Raw genomic sequence first — 27,998 nt, forward strand, 5'->3', positions numbered from 1 at the left:
AGCCCGATAATTGGAGCTTAGTATTCTTAAGTAAATGCTCAAATGAAAATCGATGAAAATGCATAAATCTTGCATCATGTGCACTGCTTTTTTTTGTATTTCATAAGCTTTTGATTGATATGATTTGTCAATTTCACTTTTTTGGTCGGGGTCTTTAACAAAGTTAAGTTTTTAATGTCATCATAAAATTTAGGAAGTATAAAGGTAAACAAGTATCACTGATCAAAGTAATCAGGTCACATGACCAAGATCATTGTTAATTTAGGGTCAATGAACTCTGACCATGTTGAGGGTTTTTGAAATGTCATAACTTATATGGAAACAGGTTGACACACTGCATGAAACTTGGACATAATAGCAAATGATCTTTTTGCGCGAGCTTCAAGTCACATAATCGAAGCGAAAAGGCCATTTAGGTTCAAGGAACTTAATAGTTTATTACCAAATGAATGTTGTTTTTTTTTGCGAAACAATGTACATTTCAACTGAAGAAGAAAATGATATTGGAGTATATATTGCCGAATAACAAACAAAATGCAATTTACTTTCTCATGCTATATGTTCTGTTCATTATTTTTGTCTTCAAATAATTGATTTTACCCCTGCTTTCGATGATTTTTTTTTTGTTTTTGTTATCTTTCCGTTTAATCAAGCAATCACATATCAAAATGTATCTCTTATAATATCTCTTCATATGAGGGTATTACAACTTATTGGAAGCTGAATAAACTGTTTTTCAAATTAATGTTTATCGCACACTTTGCATGTATACAAAGTAGATCTATATGAAAACAAACAATATGATGCTCCCGAAATTAGTAATATCATTATTATAATTTTGATTTATTGGTATTATTCACGGAATGGTTATATTGTATCCTTATGCCTAACAGTGCATCCTTTGAGAAGAAAATCATCTGGGAAATCCGGTCACGTTGGATATCGAATGAAGGTCATTTTTTACTTGTATTTTCAGGGTTTCATATTTAAACTACCATGACTGTGTAATACATTTTCTCAGCATAAATGCAGCTTTCATTTTACAAAGTTACCATGGTAACCAAGTTTCTTAATATTGTCCAAGATAAATATTCTTGTAATTCGCTCAGATCAAGTCTTCTCTACCTGATAACAGTCAGAACATTTATCGTTTTGTAATCTTGCGATGTATTATTTTCTTTCGTGTAAATATCTACGGAATTATTTAGTGAGAAAGATTATTTTAGACTAAATCATATAAAGCTTTCATATTCAGTAGGCTTAGTACATTTTACAAAACAATTCACGATTTGGATTATACATGCAATATTCGATATAATTTATATGATTTGATTTATGAAAATTCATATTATATTGAAATTTAAGAAAAATCTTATACGACTTCAGTCTATTACTTGTTTATTTTATTCCACCCCAGCTAGAAATTAGTCGGAATCAATAGAAACAAGTTAAATAAATATGACGCTAAAATTCAGTCAAAATCGGATAAAAAATATAACTTTGGCTTATTTAAAAAATATGGTAATGAGTTTACGAATGCTCAAAGAAAGCTTCCCCTGGTCCTTTCACATGCGTGACCAGCGTGATCTTCTGAGGATGGTTAGTTTGGGTGTTTTAATCGATTCTAGGACATCTACCCCCTGGACATCTACCCCCGGACATCCACCCCCGGACATCTACCCCCCGGACATCCACCCCCTTAGGACAAGTACCCCTAGGACAAGTACCCTCTAGGACATCTACCCCCCGGACATCTACCCCCCGGACACCTACCCCCCGGACATCTACCCCCTGGACATCCACCCCCCGGACATCTACCCCCCGGACATCTACCCCCCGGACATCTACCCCCCGGACATCTACCCCCCGGACATCTACCCCCTGGACATCCACCCCCCCGGACATCTACCCCCCGGACATCTACCCCCTGGACATCCACCCCCGGACATCCACCCCTTAGGACAAATACCCCCTAGGACAGGTACCCTCTAGGACATCTACCCCCCGGACATCTACCCCCTCATCTTTAAATTGATTTTGAATTGATAAGATATATATTTTTTCTCGTCTGTGAGCGATCATAACGAACGAGCAATTTGACAAAAAAATGACAGGGGGTAGATGTCCGGGGGTTGGATGTCCGGGGGTTGGATGTCCGGGGGTAGATGTCCTAGAGGGTACTTGTCCTAAGGGGGTGGATGTCCGGGGGGTAGATGTCCGGGGGTGGATGTCCGGGGTGGATGTCCGGGGTGGATGTCCGGGGGTAGATGTCCGGGGGTGGATGTCCGGGGGGTAGATGTCCTAGAGGGTACTTGTCCTAGGGGGTACTTGTCCTAAGGGGGTGGATGTCCGGGGGTGGAAGTCCGGGGGGTGGATGTCCGGGGGGTAGATGTCCAGGGGGTAGATGTCCGGATACGGTTTTAATCCCTTTATTACCAGTTAAGTAAAGTAGCATTTACACTTGCATGGACCTACGTGATACTAGAAAAGTTTCCTTAAACCCCTATATCACACTCTGCTATAAGAAAAACAAACACTTCCATATAATAATGCAATATCAAGGTAAACAATTATACCAGACAAGCGTAGATTAAAATCTCTCTTGACTAAAAATAGGTAAGTCTGAAAGTGACTTTTGAAAAACAATTATGTTGAGGACCAAGAAATTAAACAGAATATATCAGTCAGTTTTGTCACAGTTGCAAATATTAATATAAAAGGAACGTATCAATTTCAAAGTATTTGTTATTATGAATGAAAACTGGTTATTCTAAGGATTCATTTGTGCCCTTGGCTAGAAAATTAACAGGACACTGAACTTTTGATTTGCGACAAGTTCAATAATAATTTTGAAAGCATTTTTGTTGTTTTCCATAGCCATAATGATAATAATGATGTTGACGATGATGATGTTGACGACGGCGTTGATGTCTTGATGATGATGATAATGATGATGCTTATGATGATGATGATGATGATGAAGATGGTAATAATTATGATGATGATTATAATGATGATGGTAATCATGATGATGATTATGATGATGATGACGATGATGATGACAACTATGATAATGACGATGATTCTGATTACAATTAGAATGGATCAACAGAAAAATGGATACATCTCATGGTGTATAACATACGCACCATACCTCCACTTCACAGGACCACATTGGGGGTGCTCAAAATTAGGCCGATCAAATGAACAAATATGGTTCATCCTTATCATCAATTGATGACAATTATTTTTCAAGTAGTTAACTTAGTCATGTGATGCCTCGAGATTGTAAGCAAACAAACCGTCCTCTGCAAAATGGGTCATATTGAATGTCTGCTAATCTACACCCTTGATTATGTATCGATTCATTACCATCGTAGTTCCTACCACCCCCTCCTTCTCTTCCCCTCTCATTTCTCCACCTGCTCCTCCTAGATTCCCCCTTCCTCCTCCTCCTCCTGCCCCATCCGTCCTTGCCCCCTCCTCCTCCTCCCCATTCTCCCCGCCTTCTCCTCATCATTCACCATTATATCATCAGCATGGTTATACACAGCGGGGATGGGGGGGGTGAGGTGGGTAGTTCCACCCCCCCCCCCGAAATATTCAAAAGCTTACATTTTTGTATTGAAAATTTTCGCAAAATTCACCAAAATTGTGCGCGAATTAAACTCCTTAAGCCTGTTGCATAAAACTTTTTACCTGAGAAAACTCTGGTAAAAACTGAAAACTAAGGTTAGTCTGATTTCCGCCATTGACTTTAGCATAGGGCAAAAACTCCGGTAAAAACAACCTGAGTTTTCTCAGGTAAAAAGATTTATGCAACGGGCCCCTTAATTTCACGTTGGAAAGTGCGATACTGGCCCAGGACAAGCTCGTTCGCGTCGCTCCCTCGCTTTTGACTTTCTTCAAAAGTGTGTACACGTCCTACCCATCCCACCCCCGGAAAAACAAATTCTGGGTATGGCCAAGATTGTCCTTCCCCTCCTGCACCTCCTTCTGATATCTCGGAATTTGGTCATCATGGGATTGCTGGATCGAGTGAGATCATCTCAACAAATGTCAACAAACTCATACTCCTCAGTCACCCCAAATATAAAGTTTCATATTTCTCTTTCTGTCATCTTATCAGCTAAACGAACTTTTTCCGACAACCAATACCTGAGTGAGTGATTGATAATTATTCGTAAAACAAACAAACTCATGATCTTTACCCATTGAGTTGTATATCAAGAGAGTGAATTAAGTTTAAGATTAATGTTTCATTGGTATCAGACGATACATATCATGTTAGAGCGACACTAAAGTAATGACCGATGCAATAATATTAAAACACGTGCTAGACAGAAATACAGCGAAGAGGTGTCCAATTTCCAGGCTAAAGCGAGAGGGTTGAAGGCGATTTAGCAGAACAAGTATCATTCTGTAAGTAAGAATATTATTTGCATATTCATTTATCATCTATTAATTTTTTTTATATTCATACTTTACAGACTCATGACAGATGTGGAAAATGAACTGTTCTTGTAAAATCGATATTGACTTGTCATGAAAAAAAATCATATATTGTACATGCCTCAATTTGTATTGTTTGTATAAATTTCCTTTGAAAATGTCATTGTAATTATTTTCGAACATTTTACCTCGTTCTGGTGAAAATTAAAAAAAAATGAAATTGATATTATCACTGTCCGAGAGTCCGTATTATTTCGTTCCTTATTCGTCCAGGCAAGGCAATATTTGAGTACTCTCAAGAAACCTTTTCTTCAGCTGAGAAAAAAACCCGAGGCAATGGTTCGATCGTTGACATTGAGTTTCGAACTCAGAACCTGTCCATTAACCTAACATATTTGCGATAGTAGACAGTTTTAATTGCAGGTGGTGGTGTATATAATAGTCTTGGTATGGTAAGAGCACAAGCAAATGTTTTAGTCTCTTGCAACATAGACCCTATGCTTGGAATGTACCGATGGGTGGTGTTTCATATAGCTGTTCGTAAAAATGGTAAAGTTACGCACGACTATATATGACTGGAACATCGTCTAAAGGTCTTGTCACACCGCCCGAGCGTTGTTGGAGCGGTCGTGGAGCGGTAGGGAGAGAGGGTCGAATTTTGCTCACAAAATTGGGGGAAAAATCGAAAACAATAATCGAAAACAAAATAAAACAATCGAAAATGGTGAACGGTAGCGATCGGTGATGATTTTTTTCTCTCCGCTCCACGACCGCTCCAACAACGCTCGGGCGGTGTGACCATGCCTTTAGGTCATAAATCAATTATACAGGGATATCACATAGCACAAGTAAGGATCACCAGTCGTGCGTAAAGTTATTCGTATCTTACGAACAGCTTTATGAAACATCCACCTGGATACTTAAAATGGGAGTGACATGTGAAAGGCGATCGAAAATGCTGGGGCACGGACTTTTATTCTCCAATATTTGCTTCATTTTTCTAAATTTCCGCAACTGGGGGGGGGGGCTCCCCCCTTGGTGCCACCACTGCTCCTGAACCGCTTCTATCTAGGCGACACGTCCCAATTGTTATTTTTTTCATACACATTTTCGCAGGCGACAGAAAGGGGAATGGCTGTTTTGGCGCCAATTCGGTGCCGACGTGATTGGCGTGGTCAACAAAATATACACATCCTGGACTTGTATTTTTTTCTGATTCTTGCCTCCATTTTTGAGTGAACCTACGATCTTCCTCCTTCAGACTCTCTATTACGAACGATGGACAAACCAAAGGTCCGTGCGTGCAGACTACTTATCAATACCTGTCATTTTTAATATTTATCCTTAAACTGATATACTAGGGTTCTTGTGCATGCCTTGCATGATTATTTGTACACTGAGATCAAGTGATAATCATGCTTTCTTCAAGAGGTTAGCAACATTTAATATCATATAAATAAAAATGTTTACAAACGGTCATATCAAGGGCGTTATGAACAAAATGGGATGCAGTGAAAAAGGGCCCCCTTCAGAAGTAAACCGTGGGGATATCTGCAAAGTCTACCGAGATACTCATTAAATCAACACGAAGTGATAGGTATAATGCGTAGCCTGACTATAATTCAGACCCACTCATTTCAATACCCACTGTAAATGACGATGTCAAAATATGGAAATTGAAGTCAATGGAAATATTACGATAGCACGACTCCCCAACCACTTTGTAAGAGGATAACGATTCCGCCAATCATGTTCCTTATCTCTATAAACTGATATAGGTAAACATCCCAGTATGAAACACATTCAAAGTTCGGTGAACTTTTAAGTGCATGGAACTCGTTATAGGTAGGAGAAAAATTTGAAGTTGTGAGGAAGTTCAATAGTTTAATAGTAGAATAAATGGTGGTAGAAGTTGTAGTAGCAGTAGTAGTAGTAGTAGTAGTAGTAGTATAGTAGTAGAAGTAGTAGTAGTAGTAGTAGTAGGTGTAGTAGTAGTAGTATAGTAGTAGTAATAGTAGTAGTAATAGTAGTAGTAGTAGTATAGTAGTAGTAGAAGTAGTAGTAGAAGTAGTAGAAGTAGTAGTAGTAGTATAGTAGTAGTAGTAGTAGAAGTAGTAGTAGTAGAAGTAGTAGTAGAAGTAGTAGTAGAAGTAGTAGTAGTAGTAGTAATAGTAGTAGTATAGTTAGTAGTAGTAGTAGTAGTAGTAGTAGTAGTAGAAGTAGACAACTGTGAGAAAATGCATATTCTCCTCCCCCCCCCCCCCCATCCTTTGTCTCTCTCACTCTCGCACACAGACACATACACACACGTACACACTCCCTCTTTATCTTAAACGCTCATACGTTGTTTTTATTTTTTTCCCTTTTTTTGAATAACTCTATCACAGTTATAATTGCTTAATCACACATATCTGTAAAGCTTAGACCATCTTCTTTCATTTGATGAAACTTGCAATGAGCAAACTTTACGAGCACGTTAATGTCAACCCAAGTGAAAAGAAGGTACATATATTCATTTAACAGACAGCTTCAGAATTTCAAAGAGAAACTGACATAAAAAGGAAGTTCGTTATTTGGCTTATCTGCTAGTATTATGACATCCAATTCATAATAACAGTTATTATTTGACTAATTGACTAATTTTTACAGATTCTTTTTACTGCAGGACCGATTGCCAGGATTTGTTATAAATTAGTTTTGTTGACGATCAGCCATTATCAAGTCTGTTGTAAATTAAGATTCGATGCTTCGGTTTGCAATCAGTGAGACGAGTCTTTTTCGTTAAAACATTGAAATACAACCACTACTTTGAAGCAAACAGATATTTTTTCATTCATTGCTCATTTTCTCTGTTTAAGGGGTGACAATCAAGGGCATTATAATCTGAGAATGGTATTCCTCTTTGAATACAGCTATCGGATGCCATATGGGACAATATTATTTTTTTCTAATCATGTTTACTGGTTATTGAATCAAGCGGGGGAAAAAATATAATATGTGTTCCATCAAATAAAATAAGAGGACGAGGCGTAACAAATACATGTATTTGCCATTTTATGAAGTATAACTATAACCAAGTTGTGATATAGTATCGACAATTCTAGGTTTCGTAAGTGATAGCATAGCGACCAATGTAGGTTGGTAGAGTGTGCATTAATTACTTCAGTGTTAATCACCTCTCACTTCTGGTTGAGATAATTGTTAGTAGTATGCACGGGTGTTACATACATGTTATAGAATAGTATAGAAGATACGGTTTATCCAGGAGTTTACCTACAAATCATATCGTTACTAATTTGATCATTAGTACAATGCATTGTCAAGAAATGAATACTGTTGTTCTGTGATGTTCAGCTTCGCAAGAATGGCCAGGGCCGACACCGAGAGTTCGTTGTAACTTTTCTTTTTGAATGTGGATTTTCCAGATCGACTTCTTGCTCGAGATATCATGTCACCAAGGCCCGCGTCGGCAAGAGCCGTGAGGAAAGCCCTGGCAGCGTTCGCTGGGTACTTGGATAGTTTCTTGCCGTTGGGTCCTAGGCAGATCACGGGAGGAAAGAGCTTTCGTTGGGCCACGTAGATAGCATCGATCTTATTCAAGCCATGAGTGAGGATCCGACGAGCCTTCTGAGGGCACTGAACCATGAAGTTCCTGAAATCTGCGCTGGTCGGACAACCAGTGGGCACAGGGGCCACTGGAGGTGTGTTTCTTTTCTGCGCCCGACGTAGTATTTTCATAGCTTCAGCCGATAGCTTGGAAGATGGTCTAGGAGGCATCTTTCCGGAGAACACCGTGGATGATTTTGGTCGAGGTGGAGCATCAATGCGGCTCGTTCTATGAACAGTCTGAGTATTTGGTTTGGATTTAATGGCTGGCCTTCCTGAAATGCTGTTCAAAGGAATAAGTTCCGGGTTTCGTCCTTGTTGAGAGGATGCCGAGATGGGAACGTTAGATCCTTCTGGTGTGTAAGTCACCTGGACAATTTGGGGTCCATCAGGTACCACAGTGATTCCGATGGGTACGGGCATAGACTGAGCTGGAACCATAGATGAAGACATGGACGTAGCCATAGGAGGTACATGACCTGATTGACTAGAATGAATCTGTAGTGGGCGCTGTGGCTGATTACCAGATCCAGATCCATGTGTCTTTCTCTGTTGTAAGGCACTAGGAGAAATATTATCAGGTCTGGGTGTGGCAGGATCAGAGGATCTAGCAACATCCCCAATACGTTGAACCTGATGGTGCTGTTGAAGGTGATGCTGGAGTTGCTCTTGTTGGTGTTGCATATGAACCTGCAACTCATGTTGTTGGGGTAGTTGCTGCTGTTGCTGTTTTTGCTGCTGTTGCTGTTTCTGTTGTTGCTGCTGCTGCTTTTGATTCAATCTAGGATCTCTGACCAACGAGGTCTGACCTTGTGCTTGAACTGTTTTCTCAGGGGTCGTTGCTGCTGCATGTGAAAATGTACTGATCAGCGTCCTCTTGTGTCTAATACAAAGCTGAATCAAATTAATGGCGTTGTACATCACCCCAGCCGGTATCCTCAACGGAATAACTTCCAATGGCTCAAAGATCACGTCTTCTTCCTTCTGAAACATTGACTTGGTGATGCATTCAAGGCAGTGAAGGACTAAAGCTAGTCTGGCAACCTGGCCTTGACTCTTTGCGAGTATCCTCCGGAGTGCCGTGTCTTCATTAGACATCTAAGGAAACAAAGGAGAAAGAATATTTTTTAAGAAATCAATGAATTAAATTGCAACAACAAAAAAATAAAACATCGTATTTTCCTAATTTTTCATAATTTCTTTATTCACCTTGTAGCTTGCATCATGGTTTAAGTCTTTGATCAAGTTTGTCAAACCAAGTCTAGGGCGAACAGTGTGTACATCTTTTCCTTCCCTGTGTTTCAACAAACAAACTTTTGATGCGCTTATCAATGGTTTGCCAACTTAAAATTCTTTAAATACGGAAACTTTAAGGTGCTACTTGACGAGATGTCGAGAGATTTCATCTTGCCATGTCGACTTCTCATCTCATTTTGACATGGCGAGATGCGTATCAAAAGAAACATGTCGAGGTAAACAGATACGTTATATGTCATCTTGTAAACTAGACTGAGAAAAGATTTACATGTCGCCTTGTCAACATAAATTGATAAAACTTTAGAGGTCGGCATGGCAAAATAAGTATCTTGCCACGACGATAACTTTTTATAAGTGGACTTGGCAAGGTTCGTTGTGCGGTCATGTTGATCTTTTAACGTATGGCAAGATAAAGTCTCATCATCTCGTCAAGTATATGGTGCTTATCTGACTAAAGATAAATTCCAGTTTTGGTAACGATCTCAAAATGACTTTTTACAGAATCTAATATAATGACCACCCAAGTGTCTGTTTGTATGAATAAAAAATATGTGCCAAAGGATTCTGGAAGAAATTGTGTAATTGCTGAGAAATAAGCAAAATAAGCGCGGATTCGGTCACTTCCGTCGGGTCTTTATTCCAGCAATAATAATGCACTGTCCCACGTGTGCCTATATGTGTTGGCGATCTTCAGTGTGATCGTATTTCAGCTTAGATTTTATGATTTCACAAAGTTCAGTTTATGTAACTGTACCATATCTAGATCCACGATTATAAAGTCATACTTAACCTTGGTTTTACAGACTTTCTCACGAAATTTGTGTTTTACTGCAAATACTATCATTTAGCTTTAAAGCTTCGTACTTCATCTTTTACTTTACATTAAAAATTCAAATATTTATATTGACGAAATTTCAGTGTCATGTTTTTGTTTTAAATTTCTCGACTTACCCCATAATCTACATGTAGATGGGAATTGCAGCTATTGTCTTTGCAAGTTTGGTGCTGTCACGTGAAATGTAAGCGATACGGCTGATGCGGCAAGACTTTCATAAAGAGGGGCGGAGCAGCGACAATATATACACTCCCGTCTTAATTGCTTTAGTAATATCCCTGGGGTAATATCCGTACCCCCACCGAATTGAAGTCGATAAAGAGAAAATAACGACTCAAGCAGGAGGAGAGGGTAGAGGCGGTGGCCACTGATTGGTCTCGCCGCATCAGACGCATCGCTTAGCGTAACAACAAAGGTTAACGATAGTAGTAGCCGCAGCCTCCGCCAATATCAAAGGCTAGTATCAAATTGGCTTCCTTACCCTCTCAAGTCTTTCTTCGACGTCATTGTAGAATGAGCTGAAGGCAGCATTGGCTTGGGCGTCCAAGAGATATATCTTCGTCGTTGTGTGGTGCTGACGCAGGTTCACGAATATTGGCGCAAGGACACAGCTGGATGCGTCAATGGATTGGTTGTGGTAGACTTTGCGTGGTTTCGGACAGATGATAGCCAGAGTACTCTCCAGGAAACCTGGAGAGTCTGTAGAGTTGCCAAGGAGGGCGCTGGCATGACGTGGCTGGATGAAGCCTGTAAAAGAAGCAAACAGAAAGTTAGAAACGTTAGTTGTTGTTCGTAACACATTTCACGAATGCGAAATAGTTTCACATAAATTCATATTTGTACGTTTTTCATCGATGACTATGAAGGACAAAGCCACTTATTGACTGATAAGAAATGATTCACAAACCGCATCGTAAAAAGAACAAAATTTGACTGACACTACTTTCATTCTCATTATTATCATACGAGAATTTAAGTGGAATAACTTTACATGCCCTTTCATGTTTTCTTACTAAATGCATGTTACAACATTGCTTGCTTATTCAACATTCATATATACGTAGTACATACATACACACAAACACACACACTCACACATAATAGTGTACAATCTATTGTACAATATACTGGATTATAATGGACGGAAAATATAAAATTAGCCCGAGTAAAGGTTTATTTCACCATTTCACCTACGCCGAAGGCCGAGGTGAAATAGACCTGCACGAGGGATAATTTCATATTTGGAGTTCATATATATATATTTCAGAAATTTTGTATGATAGAACGTTCACTATTTATTAGAGTGAATTGAACAACGCCTACATGTACTTCGCGGGCAGATGGGAAGCAGAGAATGTGTAAATTGCACATTGTGCATAAAAATCACAAAAATAATAATAATGATAGATAGCATTCATGAGTCGCCGATAATCTAATTTCATATTTAATGGCGCACTATACGGTTTACATGGACAACGCAATGAAAATTTATCAAATTGAAATTTATCCAGTTAGAATTACTTTTGGAAAAAAATGATTGATCAATCCAATATCAGAAACAGGTCAGTTCGATTCCCCCCCCACACACACACACACACTCACACACCTTCAGCTCTTCTCTCTCTCTCTCTTTATTCATTTATTTATTATCCGTTTATTGATTAATTGATTTATTTATCTATTCATTTATTCATTTATCTATTTATTTATTAACTTTTCTCTGTAAGGTATACAGCCCCATCAACAATTGAAATACTGTTTCACATGGGGGAATTGCATTACAAAAAAAAATAGATTTACAAACATTACATGTAATATATAAAACAAGACAAACAAAAGATAATAGTGAATTAAACAAAGTCAATTGCAATCTTTGCTAGTTAAACTTATCAAAAAAAAATCATTTATGAACAAAATTTTCAAAAATAAATTATTTCATCTTGTTAAAGAATGTGCATTGTTCAGGATCCATAACGAATATTTTAACAAAGAAAATAATGGTAAATATTAGATGGTATAGAGTGGTCTTAGAGGAAGTGTGTACAGTAATCCTTTTATTTTGGAAAGTATAGTTATAAAAACAAAAACAAAAAAATCAAACAATGATATAAGATCGATCATCATCAATAACCACTTCTAGCATAGTCGGTTACATTGTAGGGTATACATAAGAAAAAGTTTAATTCAGACAAACAAATAAACAAGTAACGCTAGTACTAAATGTATTCATTCTTAATATTTTTCTTTACATTAATTAAATCAACCTTGAGGTTGGATATAGTATAGGCCTACGTGTTTAATGATATAAAAGAGGAAAGAGAGATGCGAGGCTAAGGTGGCAAATTTTGCCTTGTTCTTTATATCGACTGCTTCGGATGATTTATCATGATGAACGTAATAAATATTTACTGCACCTGATAGATTAAATCTGGCATCTTCATACACCGTTCCGGTAACATCTGACCAAGGACTGTATCCAGTTTGTAGTTCAAAGAAGGCTTCTCGTTGCTTCAAGATCTCCTCCAGATGGGACGGCCCGGCATCGCTCCCCAAATGTTTGCTATCCAAAGCGCGATACACCTTGTGCAGATCTTTAGCGATCATGCAAGCCTGTCGGCTCCCCGAGGTCATACGCTCTTTCAAGTTGCTCATGCTGAAATCAAACTCAGATAAATTTTGTGGGACTGCCGCCTGTTGATCTGTGATGTTTGTATCTGGGGTTGTGAAGACTCTTTGCGCACTCTCATTCTTGATCCGGTACTCGGCTTCTTTCATAGAGCGCGTTATGAATCTGATCACGGCAGATTTCTTCCTACACATGTCGTCTGCTAAGATCGCAGTCCAGATTACGGGCGGCTCAGGCCAGAGGTCATTGAGAGCTATGTAAGCGTTGTGGCCAAGCACGGCGGCGGTGGCAGTCAGCAAAGGGAAGAAGAAGGCTTCTTTTGAAGTCCCCAGTCCATCTGCACATGTATTGACCAGTTTCACAATATTTGTAGGGGCCACTGCATTCCAGTCCGTGTCGATAGATCTCGCTGCTGCTAACCTATCATCTGTGCTACCCGTGTCCATTTTCGCCATCTCTCTGCCTTCGCCCTTTAAATTCCCACAAATACCGTTTCAAAGTTCAATCTATAGAATGATTCTGGTATTGATCGTGACTTAAGTTATAGTTCTGCTTCAGGTATAGATAAAGCAGACACGTGGTGGATATATTGAGCTTGCATGCCTCAAAATACGTGAAAACAGATGGAATACATGGCAAATATGAAGAAGTAGCTGGCGAGGCACTTTACTTTGTGTCGAGGTGCTTGCATAGGCGTTGTATGCTGAGTAGGCCAACAACATAGAATCGCTAGCTAGAATAGCTATAAGGCTATATAGCCACCACGGGTCATGTGTGTGGATGGTGTGTGTGTATAGCTAGCATAATGAATGCGCTGAAGGGATACACTCGGATGCGCAGTGCGATAGCGTCGATCCTTACCAATTCTATACACACACAATCCCCCGCGCCAGACTGAATACTAGCTATAATTAGCCAACGCTAAATAGAATGGACATTTTGCATGGTTTGCTGTATGGGGCGCCAAGTGTCCGCCAGTATATTCTGTGCAATTCAAGCAATTCCGTACACAAAATGTGTTTTTATTCAGACGAAAATCTTTTCGTCATGACGCTGTTTTATTTCGTACACGAAATTTATTTTGTGTCACACAAAATTAATTTTGTCTCAACGAAAAAAATTTCGTCTAGACGAAATGTAATTGCGTCCACAAACTTTTTTTGGCGTGCCATACTCCGTCCAATTCACGCCATTCCGTACACAAAAGTTCTTTTGTTCATATGAAAATGATTTCGTCATGATGCAATTTTATTTCGTATACGAAATTATTCTTGTCACACAAAATAAATTTTCGTCGAGACAAAATGTAATTTCGTCCACAAAATTTATTTCGTACACACGAAATGAATTTTGATCTAACGAAATGGCACCCCAAGTGTTCAAAGGAAAATTCTGTAGGAAAATTTGTGTTTCACTCCAACGAAATTCATTTCGTCATGATGCAGTGTGATTTCGTATACGAAATTTATTTTGTGTCACACTTATAATCAATTTCGTCGAGACGAAATAAAATTGCGTCCTCAAAATTCATTTCGTTGCGATGCGAATATCTATTCCGTCGATGAAATGATTTTGTGTCACATCACAAAAAATTCCGTCGACGAAATGATTTTGTGTCACATCACAAAAAATTCCGTCCATGTAAAATAATTCTGTCTCCTCTTTCTGGCAGGGTATATGAGATCGTCGCTGATTGGCTGCACCTTGCTCAAGCCGATCTTCGATCGATCGATATCCGGCCGCGGGACGGTCACACTCACAGGTCGGCATGTTGGTGAACCTTTCCTGTTTAGCTTAGATTTCACGTTATCATGGTTATTCATGCCAACAAGAGCTGCAAACAACTTCTCTAATTAGTAGAATGTGGACGGACATTGCATTCGTAAGTTCAGCTATGTTTGAATTACGTTGAAAACAAAATGGGAAATCGTAGTGGTTGCCATACCTGCTACTTTCATTTGCAAGAAGCTGTGTACTGTAAAAATTATAGTCCCATGTATTCAAGTTTGTGTACTGTAGTCAGACAAAGGGGGGGGGGATTGGTCTTTTCTGCACACCTAAAATGGTGAGGAATTATACAGGCTGAAGATATTTTGGCCTAGAACTTAGCAAATAATGTAAAATTCATACAGAGCAAAATGCTGAAAATTTCATTGAAATCAGATGACAAATATATTTTTTTTTAATTTGAAATAACAAATTTATTCAACAGTTTGGGCATGTTGGGCGGGCTTGGCCGCAACTTGGCGCAAGTTTACCCAGCCTCACTAACCTCGTACCCCGGGGCCGGGGCACTTGAACAAAAAAGTGGTGGGGGTGTGCCGCAGGAGAGACAAAAACGGGGGCCTTGGGCTTGGAGCGGGAGTATTGTAAAAAGGAGGGTCCTCGGAACGGGGTTTGGAACTAAAATTTTGTGAAATGGGGGTCCTTGGAAGTTGGAACGGATCGATCGCCAGCGTGTGAGTACGTGCGTATGCATCCCTATGGAACGGGCATCCGTGATGCAGCTAGCGCAGCCTCCGCCGGGTGCGCTCGCTCAGAGACGATGGTCGGACAGCGCTCTGTGGCCGCTTTTCACCAAAATTGCAGCAGATCAATGCGACCGGAATGGCGTAACGAAAAATATGCGAAGCTTTGGAGCGAATTTCTTCTTTTTTCTAGATAAGAACAAAATGCTTTGCCTTGGAGCAGCTTTCTTTGTTTTTTTCTCAATAAGACAAAAATGCTATGCCTTGGCTTGGAACGGAAATTTGGGTGTAAAAATGGGGGTCCCCTCCGCGGCACATACCCACTATGCATTATATACTGAGTGCCCCCCCCCCGGGCCTCGTACTAGTGTGAGTGCCCTAGCCTAGGCTACTCCACTTACACGTATTGCGATGTTTCAGTCTTGATTCAGGCCCTCTTCAAATTCAGCTCCTCTGTAATTATGCTCTCGCAGACAAAGTCCGGAGGGGGCATTAAGCGTTCCATCTGTCCATTGATTTGCCTGCCTCCCCCCCCCCACCCCCACTTGGTTTCAGTGCAATAAATTGAAATATATTTGATTGTTTTTTTTTAAAATTTAGGTGTGTTGGTAGATGACACTCTAGGCACCGTGCCTATTAATTCCTGTGTTAAAAAAGTGAGTGCACGCGAATTAAAAGTTGGACTTAAATTACTAGATTTTAACATGGAACTCCATTAAGAAAACTATTTTTAATTAGTCCCTAGATACTACTTCTTTTCTTGGGGTATTGAAGCCTATTCGTCCAGAACTTGCTCAACTTTTGCGACTAGCCTTGTCGCCATAGGGTTGTACACATCCTCGTTTAATACTGATTGTCACGTGACACGGCAATGTGTGTGTGTGTGTGTCGTTAGGCTGTTTGGCCTGTATTCAAGGCGTTCTATCCGTTATGATTTTATATTGAAGCAGAATACATCAGGTATAGGCCCATGTCAAGTCAAATCGATACAGGGATCGAGGAGGGGGGAGGGGTAGAGCAAAAAATTCCCAGTCACATGGTATGAAAATGATATTTTTTAATGATTGTTCATGCATTAGGGCAAACCCCTGTGTGGCAGGAGCATGATGAGTAAAAAAAATGAAATAGTAGAAAGAAAAAGGCCAAAACATATGGCACGTGGGAATAAAGTTGCTTTATATGTTCCAAGCGAATGAAGCAAGCGAGAAAAAACCTTTCGTGCAAATCTAAATTTGAGACAGATATCTTACCTTACACTTTTCCTAATTTTGGTTTCTTTAATTCCCTTCATTTTTTTATATCTTGGTTGTACGTAGAACATTCGGGGGGCATGCACTGGGCATAACCCTGGCTTGTGTACCCCAGTGCTAAATCAGCAGGTGGGTTTTGATATCTCTGGATCTTTAGCAATTTTAAAACTTTTTATAGAATGGATGAGAAAATCCCTGCAATCTGATTGGTTGAGAGCAATGCAAAAATTTTACTGGGCTGCATGAACGATATCCCGATAATCAAAACGCAACGATATCCACTGTAAACAAGCAATCGCCCGAAAAGGTCATTGTGATGTCATCGCGCATGTACTGTTACCGTCACTTGTTTACGTCAAAATTTGAATTTCGATCAAAGCAGAATGAATCAAAGGATGCAAAATGATCTGTAAGTACAAATACGGTACCGTAATTGTCATTGGGATTAAAACTGCCCACATACTCGTTAGTTGAGAAGTCCAGACATACATGTACGATCTAACGTTAGATCTATACTGCCCTGGGCTGGCTGTGCACAGCGAAATATCCACTGCAGGCCCAGGCAGGCGCTGGCCCCCGGCGCGGCCCGCATACACACACAGCTACATGTATTGGAGGTCGGAGGCTGCCTCAACTGCTCAAGATATAGTCAATGCAAAGCTGTATCTGGCATTTTGGGTATAACAATATCTTTGTGGCAACATTATCCAGTTAAGCCCATATTTATGTTGTCCAGGGTTATCAAAGTGTCTGCGCTCTGCATTAGATTTTGGAATTTTCATGCATCGATCCGGTAAATAAATCATGCGTCCAGTAAATAAATCATGCGTCCGGTAAAAAAAATCATGTGTCCGGTAAATTAAATTTACCGGACGCATGAAATTATCATGCATCCAGTAAATCATTAATTTTTGTGGTTTATTAAAAAAAAAATTCCATTCTATAAAACAGATGATGCATGGGTTTCTTTCGTGGGTCAGTGGAACTGTGTGCATGTGGTTACCTTGTACACAGAGTTCCTACTGACCCACTCTAACGCATCATTTGTATATAGATGGCTACTATTTTTTATTAAATCGCGAGTGTAGACCTAAATGTAATTATAGAAAAACATTTCGTTAAGGTTTTTATTTTTTTGACCCCCCCCCCCATAAAAGAAGGAAAAACAATTATAAATGAAGTTATAATATACACCCCTTTAATGATTTCGCTTTTTCTTCTCTCTTTTCCCCTCCTTTTTTTGGGGGGGACCTTTTCGTTTATTTCCCAGTCTTCCCTTTCTCCCCCCCCCCCCTCTCTCTTTCTTTCCTTTTCTCTTATCTGGATTTTTTTTCCGGTGAAATCCACTAGGGATCAAGGGCCAGCCTGCATGCCCCTGCAGCGGTTTACGCCTCTGCCGTGGTATACGCATGATCTTAACCCTAAAAAGACTGAATCAGCCCCCCCCTCGACATTTTTCGTGATAAATCCGCCGCGCAAATCTTTTTGACCGCGTTGCTCGCTGACTTTTTACTTTCAAGTCTCGCACAACTTTTGAGACCAAAATTGTGACCCCCGGGTACACAGTTTCGAAATTACGCAACATTTCGTTCGTGCATGCAGACCCAAAATTACTCAAAAACGTGAATTTGTGTACAAATCCAATACAAATAGTGTTTTTAGCCAAAATTCATAAATGTATTATTATTTTTTCCTTTTACTGCTTAAGATCAATTTATTTTATCTTTTTCATGGTCAAAATAAAGTCCCTGACAATTTCCATTGAAAAAACAATGAAAAACAAAGTCGAAAAACAATGAAATACATAAGAAATTTAGAAAACAATAGAATACATAAGAAAATAAACATGATGTTGAAATTTTTTAAAAATAAATTTGATCAGATGCCTATCTAGAGTAGGTGAAACAAAAATTAGCATTTCAGGGGCATTATTTTATTAATTAGAGCAAACTAATGATTTTACGCAAAAATTAGCATAATTAATGAAACATGAGATTTTTTGCATAATTTGATGTGATAATTTGGTAGATTATGCCATGGGTAATGTGTGCCAATTTTCGTCGCGATCGCGCAATCGACGTCCGAGATCATAAGGGGGCGCTGAATCAGCCCCCCTCCCCAGTCTTCTTAGGCATCGAAATAGCCCAGTCTATTTAGGGTTAATCATGATTAAAACTAGAGGTAAATCCAAGATTTTCCAAAGTAGGGGGGGGGGGTGGGTGAATTTTCTCAAGTACAATTAGACAACTCCCAAAAAAGGTTCTCACTTAAAAAAAAACGGTCATTTTGTCTCACGTAAAGTGATGGTCACTAAAAATGAAAGTCATTTCGTTCGCGTGATATTCGGCAAGCTCCCCCCAAAAAAATAAATAAGAAAAGGGAAAGTCATTTTGTCCATGTTATATTTGGCAACCCCCCCAAAAAAAAATTAAAATTAAAAAAAAGGTTTTAACTGTAATAATGATCGAAGGTAATTTTGTCTTGCGTAAAATTTGACAAATGAAAAATAAGATTGTCACTAAAAAAATGAATGTAATTTTGACCCACATAAAATTTGGCAAGCCCCCCCCAAAAAAAATGAAAAGGTTTTAACAAGCAAAAAAAAAGGCTAAAAAGAGAAAGAAGAGACAAGAATATGAACGAAATATATCCCCATTACAAATAATGCTGTGATCATCATGAGGGAGGGGTCGCATAACTAATATAATTCCAAAATATTTACTATAAATCTCAATAGGGGGATCGTGTAGAAATGCTCACCAACAGTGAGCATTAATATAATCCATTTTAATTTCAACTAATTTTATAAAGTATTAAATGTCTTCCCACCAAATGAAAGTCATATCGCATAACTCCAATTTGTATTAAGGCGTACATTTACCAAAGTCTTGGGTTTGAAATCAGATTCAGAACAGCATTGTCCAACCGGCAACCCATATTTTGGGTAATGTCGCCTATGAGGTCCAAACATTAACATTAATCATTGGTACTAGGAGTGTGTGTGTGTATTTTGAGTTTTTGACAGACGTATATCAATCAGGTTTGATTATTTACGTCTGGGACCGACCTTTAATGTCACAATCCGAAAGACGTGATCAGGGCTCGAACCTCTGCATCAATGTGTAACTTCCCCACAGCTTGGAGTGGGTGACACCATAGGAGTGGATGACACCATAGTAATAATAATAATAATATTCCACATATTTATATAGCGCTTAATGCATCGGAACGACGTCTCTAAGAGACTAAGCGCTTTCCAGACTCAGTATTACCACGGTCATCAGAACCTTGTATGCCTGCGTACAATGTATGCACCTTCTCCACTCCCTGGGGAGCACTCCAACAAGAGTTCCAAGACTCAATTGCTAGGCATACTACATTATACATAGGCTTTCACATCCTACCAGGTACCCATTTAACACCTGGTGGAGAGTGGCAAAGTGGATTAACGCCTTGCCAAAGGACGCTAGTCCATGGCGGGATTCGAACACACGACCCTCTGATAGTACAGGCCAAGTTTGAATTTGGAGTCGGCAGGTCAAAACACATTAAATATGCAATTTAGTTTCCGCATGATAATGTCTTTTTTATGAGTTATGAAATATTCTACTTATTTGAACAAATTTGGGTGTGTAGGTAGATGATACCAATACAGGCTAAGTTCGAATTCGGAATATGCTGGTCAAAGATCACAGCTCATTAAATATGCGAGTTGGATTCCTCACGATATCTTATCAAAAGTCATCAGATTTTTTAAAATTTGGGTGTGTTGGTAGATGGTGATGCACAGCATTTATACAGTGCGTCCCAGAATAAACGAAACCGAGATTTAGCGATCATTTTTTATAACTTAATCACAAATAGAATAGACAATGACCTACCAATTTAAAGCTAAGAATCTCCTCTTTCATCTGATATTACTTAGATTATTTCTCATTCACGCATGAGTGAGCAAAAACAATTTGAAAATAGGATACCAAAAACTCATTTGGCGGGGGGTATCTGGCTTTCAAAAAGAAAACCACATTTCTGAAAAGTTCAATATCTGCTCTTTAATTTGGTGCCTAAATTATAGAAATGGTCAAGAAATAAAAAAGTTCTGGTCATTTGAAATAAGGCTTGTATTTCCATAATTTCATGAGATAAACGTGTTTTCACCGGTTTCCCACAGAAGCTTTCGCATGGTGAACAAAAGATTTAATGCATGGCTGATCGTCAACAAAACAAGAGTGTCGAGTGAGTTTGAAAGTCAGCTTGGAGAACCTCTTATTTTATGAAATTATTGAAATTCAAGCCTTATTTCAAATGACCAGAACTTTGTTATTTCTTGATCATTTTCTGTAATTTAGGTATCAAATTAAAGAGGAGATATTGAACTTTTCAAAAATGTGGTTTTCTTTTTGAAACCAAGATACCCCCCGCCAAATGAGTTTTTGGTATCCTTTCTTCAAATTGTTTTTGCTCACTCATGCGTGAATGAGAAATAATCTAAGTAATATCAGATGAAAGAGGAGATTCTAAGCTTTAAATTGGTAGGTCATTTGTCTATTTTATTTATGATTAAGTAATGATAAATGATCGCTAAATCTCGGTTTCGTTTTTTCTGGACGCACTGTATAGTGCCATATATCTGTTAAAGACATTCCAAGGCGTATTGGAGGAGCCAGCCAATCTGAATCGCCTACAAGAGTGCGCACACAGAACTGTGACCCGCAGGTATCTCCTCCCAATTACTGGTTGGGGTATCCGGGTGGACCACTACACTGGGTCATTAAATATGCGAGTTGGTTTCTTATAAAATAACATCAATATGAAATAATCACGTAGGCCTTATATAAAAAGTGCAAAGGCAAGCAATTTTTTTTCTTACTTTTTTTGGAACTTTTATATATGTATTTAGGATGTATTTTGTCCTGAAAATTTAACATTCTAGGCACCGTTTGTGATCCTGAACAAGATGTGTGTGTTCTAGATAATTACTGAGAATGCCAAGCACGAACATAATTTTTAATAAGTGTTCTAGCATGATCCTGTTAAGGACTGTTTAACCATGAGGATGGTACATATTTCAATAATGGGAATGCGAAGCACGAGCTGAAAATTGTTGACATTCCGACCTAAAAAAAATGGTCATTTGTTCTATGCACTAGATCATAAAATGATAGGTACGTAACTAAATAATTGATGCGAGTGCAAATTGGGAATTTGAGTGTGGCAAACTGATTCTGTTTGGTTCTGCTTGCGTAGACTGGGGCCCGTTTCTCAACACCGTTAAGTCTTCTAACTTCTTAACTAAATTGGAAATAGTTGGCTACCTGTTAGCGAACTGTTTCACGAATCCCTCTTTGCCAAGATCGGGGACAACTTGACCAAATAGTTATGACATCTCCAAACCTGTCATAACTTACTTCTTTCTTAAGGATCAAGTCCACCTCAGAAAAAATGTTGATTGGAATCAATGGAGAAAGACCAGACAAGCACAATGCTGAAAATTTCATCAAAATCGGATGTAAAATAATAAATTAATGACATTTCAAAGTTTCGCTTATTTTGAACAAAATAGTTATATTAACGAGCCAGTTACATTCAAATGAGAGAGTCGATGATGTCACTCACTATTTCTTTTGTTTTTTTATTGTTTGAATTATACAATATTTCATTTTTTACAAATTTGACAATTAGGACCTCCTTGCCTGAAGCACAAAATGTTAAAATAATGTAATTCCACGTGTTCAGGGAGGAATGACACTTCATTTCACATGACAATGACGAGAAAATAAAAATAATTCATATTTCATATAATAGATTACAAAAGAAATAGTGAGTGATGTCATCAGTTTCTCATTTGCATATCGACCGAGATGTGCATAACTGTTTTGTGAAATGAAGCGAAACTTTAGAATGCCATAACTTTCTTATTTTACATGCAATTTTGAGGAAATTTTCAGTGTTATGGTTGTTGAATTTTTCTCTTTTTATTCAAATAAAGTTTTTGTTGGAGTGGACTTGTCCTTTATGTAGTGATATCATGTGGATAGACTGTGACATTCAAATGAGCCTCGAAATTTGAAAATTTTATTACGTAATAATTTAAAGAAAAATGAATTATATAGCAAACAAGTGGGATAAATCATTTAATAGTAATTGTAATTCACAGAAATTATAACAAGTGTTAATTTAAGGTAGTAAAATAATTGAATTGACAAAGATTCTACCACTTCAGGTCATCCATAATTGGACTCGTTTTCAGACCCTTATCAAAATTTTAATAAATTCTTCCTCTAATATACGCATAGCATTCATAAAATTGTGCGTTTAGGTATCTAAAGAGTTTAACAATCCATGATAATATATTTTTTGATGATGTTTGGAATCCTGAAAATCTGTTTGATTATCATCATATTAAAGGCAAAAAGAAGCTGCTGAAAACTGCTTATCTAAAAAAAAAAAGAGCCAATGGAGTAAATTAGAGAGTCAAAAGGGGGCCTAAGCTTTCGATCCTAGCAGAATCTTCGTCGGAGGCAAAATGACAAACATAAAGTGGAACAACCATGATATAGACCACAAACATCCAACAGCAACACTAGAAACCATCATGTTAGGAAGAAAGCCTTATGGTTTACTTACGTAAACTATTCAAATTTTATATCTTGGGATAAATATCTCAATGTCCACTTACATGTGATTTTTTTATCATGATATGAATTAGTGTTAATTTCATTTCCTCAGAAATTTAATGCCCATGTCTGCATGTTTAAGTACTTTTTAAGCATATTTTGCCTCTATTTTTTGCAACTTTTGGAAAATTTGCTATTTTGTGACTAAGGCTACGTCTGGTATGTACTTTCCACCAATAGTATCAATATGATATTAATGGATTCTAGTTAATCCTTTTGGGTAATTTTGGAACTAATTCTGTGTTTGGTAGATAAATAGGACTAACTTGTCCAGGTGTTGAGAAACGGGCCCCTGCTGATGAGTAGGCCTAGAGTTTTTATGCCCCTGCAGATGAAGCCCGGAGGGGGCATTAAGTGTTGCCCCTGTCAGCCCCCCCCCCCTTGGTTTCCGCGCAATAACTTGAAAAACATTCAATGGATTTTAAAAAATTTGGTGTGTAGGTAGATGTCACCAAAATACAGGCTAAGTTCACAGCTCATTATGCAAGTTGGTTCAAAATTTATTTTTTTGATTATATTTATATGCGTATTGATTTCTGCATGATATTAAGTTCAATCATATTGAATAGATTTCTGATCGCGTTAACTGGGGCCCGGGTTGGCACGTTTTAACCAGTGTGTTTTAAAACACATTTTTTTTACTTGTGTGTTATAAATAAATCCTCTTTCTCTTCCCCCTTTACTCTTTCTTGATTGCTTTGTCATGTTCCTCTTCTCCCTGTTCAATCTTGCACAGCAATCAATATTAAGAATATCATTTTAACAAACAAATCTATGTGATTAGCTCACTTTTATCTACAATAAATTCGTAAACATGGCAGGGCCACACAACATTCAAGACTATTTTTGGAATGCATGCATGGTTACGCAGTTATGATATACACAAGTGCATATTATCAGATTCCGAATTGCTTAAAAACTTGATTTCATGTACAACTCAATGTGAGTCATTGCCAAAATTTGTATCTGTATCATTATTTTCAGAAATTGCTGAAAATTTCTATTAGTAATAAATTTGAAAATCTGTACATAAGAAAAATGAAAAAGTAAAAAAAAAAACATTACCAGTAACCTACATAGACTGGGCTATTTCATTTCCTAAGAAGACTGGGGGGGGGGGGGCTTTATGATCTGGGCAGTCAATCATGGGATCACAGCGATGATTGGCAAACGCATTACCCATGGTATATTCTAAAAAACTATAATCAAATTTTGCCTAAATCTCATTGCTAATTTATGCGTAAAATCAAAAGTTTGCTCTAATTAACTAAATAATGCCCCTGAAATGATCACTTTTGGTTCACAGACTCAATATATTTCAACATCACACTTATTTTCTTATGTGTTTATTGTTGTTTCAATGGAAATAGTCGGGGACCATATTTGACCGTAAAAAGGTTGAAATTAATTGATTTTAATCAGTAAAAGGAAATATAATGGCACATTTATGAATTATGGCTAAAAACACTATTTCCATAGATTTGTACGCAAATTCACATTTTTCCAGCAACTTTTGGTCTGCATGCACTTCCAAAATGTTGTGTAATTTCGAAAACACATACCAGGGGGTCGCAATTTTGGTCTCAAAAGTTGCGCGAGACTCGAAAAAGTGAGTGAGTGATGCTGTAAGTCTGTGAGTGATGCGGTAAAAAAAATTGCGCAGTGGATTTATTGCAAAATATGACAAGGGGGTAAATCAGCCCCCAGTCTCATAAGGGTTAAAAACATTATATAGGCCTACTGATTGTTTTTAATATACATTTGATCAGAATTCCTGAATTAAAAAAATAAGTAGTTCAAGGGCTATATTTATAGGTTTGAATTGAATTTGTATTTTATGCCCTAAAATTGGTATAATTGATTCAAATGAAATAAAGCATATTGATTTACCCGAAATGAAATTAAGCTTTGAAACCCAATGTATATCAATTTTTCCATTGTGCAAATTCTCCTCGCCCCCCCCCCCCTCGATTGACAAGACTCAGGATACCTAGGGACAACACGTATATAATCATGTATTAGGAATGAAATGTCATATTACTTATAAAGTGTTTTTTTTTGTAGGCATTCAATTTCCATGATTTAGTAATTTGGGGGAAATATCAACTTTTCTGTTCAAAATTCATAAACAAAATTGTGGTAATCTCTTATTAAAACATCAAGAACTGAAATCTTATTTTATTTAGTGTATAGTTTAATTGATTTACAGAAAATTGCATCATAAAACAATAAAAAAACATTTTGTACTACAATTCTGCGGGGGCATCTGTTTCCTTTGGACACGTCAAACTTTCTTAATTATGTGTAATTGATTCTATGACATGTGTTTACATTTGCTGCAGATTCCCATTCAGCCATTGGACTGAACCGGTACCAAGACCGGAACTGTAACACAGTAAGGATGGTCAATATGAAGCGAGCTTCATTGAATTCCTCCAAGAGCTCTGTACTCTGTTCTGATCATTTTGAAGATGCTTGCTTTGACCTGGGCAGACGATACGTCTTAAACAGGATGCTGTCCCAACCATATTTGATTTCCCGCCTCGTCTTCAGAAGGTACAGTGGATCTATATCATACATGCGTTCTAAAGAAATATATATTCTGTTTTATCTACCTTTGTTTTGATAGAACATTGCTTTAATTATTCAATTTTCAGTAGCAAAATAGAGATGAAAATTATCCTAATCAGGAGGATAACCATGGACCGGGGCCTATACTGTGTATTTACAGTAAACTACTAAATAAATATATTTTTTAAAATTTGGTTTAACTCATAATCCTGGGCTACTTTGAGATTGCATAGCCCAGGGAGGGGGAGGTGGGCTTTTTTGGTCCCCCTCTTCAGATCTTGCCTCTGATCAAAACGAAAACCAATGCACACATCAACATCAATGTAATCTGCAAGCATGGAACTAAAGGTTACAGAATTCATTAAAATTTATTGTTAATAAATTATTTATTGTTAATAAATTAGTAATGCTAATTTATGCGTAATAGAGAATTCTTTGTTTTAAAGGTTAATCTCTAAAGAATTCCCGAAATTCTATGATTTCTAACAAAGTTGCTCAAAAATAAATGGTAAATGACATTTCTAATCTTATGTATTTTATTGTTTCTATAATTCCATATGTATTTCTTTGTTTTGGGGCCTTATGTATTTTATAGTTTTTTTAATGGGATCTGTTCATGGCACTATTCTGATTATAAAAAGCAAAGATTTGATTATTTTCAACCAATAAGTGCAAGAATAATGATAAATTTGTCAATTATGACTGAAAATAGAATTTCCATTGGATTAAATGTGTATACAAAATAATATTTTTGAGCAATTTTTGGTCCGACATAAACTCATAAAATGTTGGGTAACTGAATATCCGGGTATCTCAAAAGCTCTGCAGAATTGACCAAAAAGTAATCATGGTACCTCATTTCTCATTGTGGACTTATCATGAAAAATGTGGATGGGGAGGGGAGTTTATTAAGCCCCCCCCCCCCCCCCGGGGCTAGATAGGGTTTATATATCATGTATATTTTTAAAAAAATTATCTTGTTGCAAGTCACTGCAAAAGGTTTGATTTCTAAACGAATATTGTTCTTCATGGATAATCGAATATTTGATTGAAAAATTATCTTTGAATAGTTATCTTTTCATTCTTGTATCTGTTTTTGTTCAATATTGTTTTTCTTATTTTTTTATTAATTCGTCTCCTACAGAATTCACCCAAACCAAGGTATTTCCCAAAAGACTTTTCGATTCAGCAAACAACCTCCCAGATACTGCAAAGACACCAGTGCCAAAGTCTTCAGCACCTTAATTTCTCGAAGACCACTCCTACTGAATACCAGAAAGTCCAAGAGGGGTAAAGTGGAAGTCAACAACAATAATGGACTGTATTAAAACTTGGAGAAGAGGCTGAAAACCACACAGAAGTCCTACCTTATACATTACTTGCTTTTAAGTTTGGACAAACATTGATTTGCACAACTTTACAACAAAAAATTTACGCTGTGTGGATTCTGATTATTTAAAATAGCTCAATGAAAACGTTTATCACTGGGCATGTAACAAAAATGAATTCATTGAATTTGAAGATGTCTTACAGTATATTCATTCTGATTTGAATGTCAGAAGAGAAAAAAGTTTGTGAAAAGTAGGAATGACGGCAAGCTGACAGAAGAATAGAATACATGTAGGATAGAACAAGGCCACAGTTATAAATGAGCTGTTGGATAGAGACAAAAAGATGAATTAAGAATGGGGGTGATAGAGAAATAGAGACAGGAATTGGGGAGCCTGTGATGAATGCCTGAGAAAGTAAAAATTACCATATTTTATTTTTTAAGGATTTGAACAGTCAGGAAGAATGTGGTCTTTTTTCTGTTGTTATTTCTCAAAATACTGGTATGTTTTGTGTACAGAAAGGGGTATAATCCTTTGCAATAATCACTCTCACAGAAAATATTAACTAATCAAAAGAAAAGTCAAATATTTCACTGATTTACAATTGTTCGGTCACTCTCATATCTAAAGTTACCCCCCCCCCCCCCCATCATTTCAAGGTATTGGAGAGAGAGGTTGGGCAGGACATGGCTGTCAGCAGAAAAAAAATGCAGGGTGGGGCAAAACAATTTTGGGATATGTGCGAGGGAGCGAATGCGACAGAGCAGAATTTTGTGGGGGGGGGGATATATGCGAGAGAGCAAAATGACAGAAGGAAAATGCAGGGGCCAAGAGATTTGAGGAATATGTAAGAGGGAGCGAAGTGACCAAGCAGAAGAAATGTAGAGGACAACAAATTGTTGGGTATGTGAGGGAGCAAAGCAAC

At 37.9% G+C, this 27,998-nt stretch overlaps 2 protein-coding genes across 3 annotated transcripts; one reads left to right on the top strand and one right to left on the bottom strand.

Annotated features, from left to right (window-relative positions):
• Positions 1-7,059: 7,059 nt before the first annotated feature.
• LOC121431856 lies at positions 7,060-13,547 on the bottom strand. Its single transcript, XM_041629623.1, has 3 exons — positions 12,565-13,547; positions 10,632-10,897; positions 7,060-9,156 (listed from the first exon to the last, which is right to left on the bottom strand). Exons 1-3 carry the CDS (start codon positions 13,229-13,231, stop codon positions 7,756-7,758), a joined length of 2,334 nt encoding a protein of 777 aa, XP_041485557.1. The 5' UTR covers positions 13,232-13,547; the 3' UTR covers positions 7,060-7,755.
• Positions 13,548-14,439: 892 nt separating this feature from the next.
• LOC121431699 lies at positions 14,440-27,994 on the top strand. Of its 2 annotated transcripts, none has more exons than XR_005972154.1 (3): positions 14,440-14,658; positions 25,514-25,727; positions 26,887-27,994. XR_005972154.1 is itself a non-coding variant. In XM_041629353.1 (3 exons), the coding sequence occupies exons 1-3, from the start codon at positions 16,897-16,899 to the stop codon at positions 27,068-27,070; spliced, it is 405 nt and encodes a 134-aa protein (XP_041485287.1). In that variant the 5' UTR covers positions 16,772-16,896; the 3' UTR covers positions 27,071-27,994. The 2 variants fall into 2 exon arrangements, 1 of the variants encoding a protein (XP_041485287.1); XM_041629353.1 differs by lacking the exon at positions 14,440-14,658 and adding an exon at positions 16,772-16,903.
• The last annotated feature ends 4 nt before the right edge of the window (positions 27,995-27,998 follow it).

Source organism: Lytechinus variegatus, chromosome 18, assembly GCF_018143015.1.
Source record: "Lytechinus variegatus isolate NC3 chromosome 18, Lvar_3.0, whole genome shotgun sequence".
In the NCBI taxonomy this organism is placed as follows: domain Eukaryota; kingdom Metazoa; phylum Echinodermata; class Echinoidea; order Temnopleuroida; family Toxopneustidae; genus Lytechinus; species Lytechinus variegatus.

What these genes read in the sequence shown, in the direction of transcription:
- LOC121431856 (XM_041629623.1), bottom strand. Translation starts at nt 13,231, where the DNA reads ATGGCGAAAATGGACACGGGTAGCACAGATGATAGGTTAGCAGCAGCG. An exon ending in TGCCAGATTTAATCTATCAG is followed by an intron (nt 10,898 to 12,564) that starts GTGCAGTAAATA and finishes CTTCTTTTACAG; the next exon opens with GCTTCATCCAGCCACGTCAT. An exon ending in TCGAAGAAAGACTTGAGAGG is followed by an intron (nt 9,157 to 10,631) that starts GTAAGGAAGCCA and finishes TTGTTTCCTTAG; the next exon opens with ATGTCTAATGAAGACACGGC.
- LOC121431699 (XM_041629353.1), top strand. An exon ending in TCCCGCCTCGTCTTCAGAAG is followed by an intron (nt 25,728 to 26,886) that starts GTACAGTGGATC and finishes CGTCTCCTACAG; the next exon opens with AATTCACCCAAACCAAGGTA.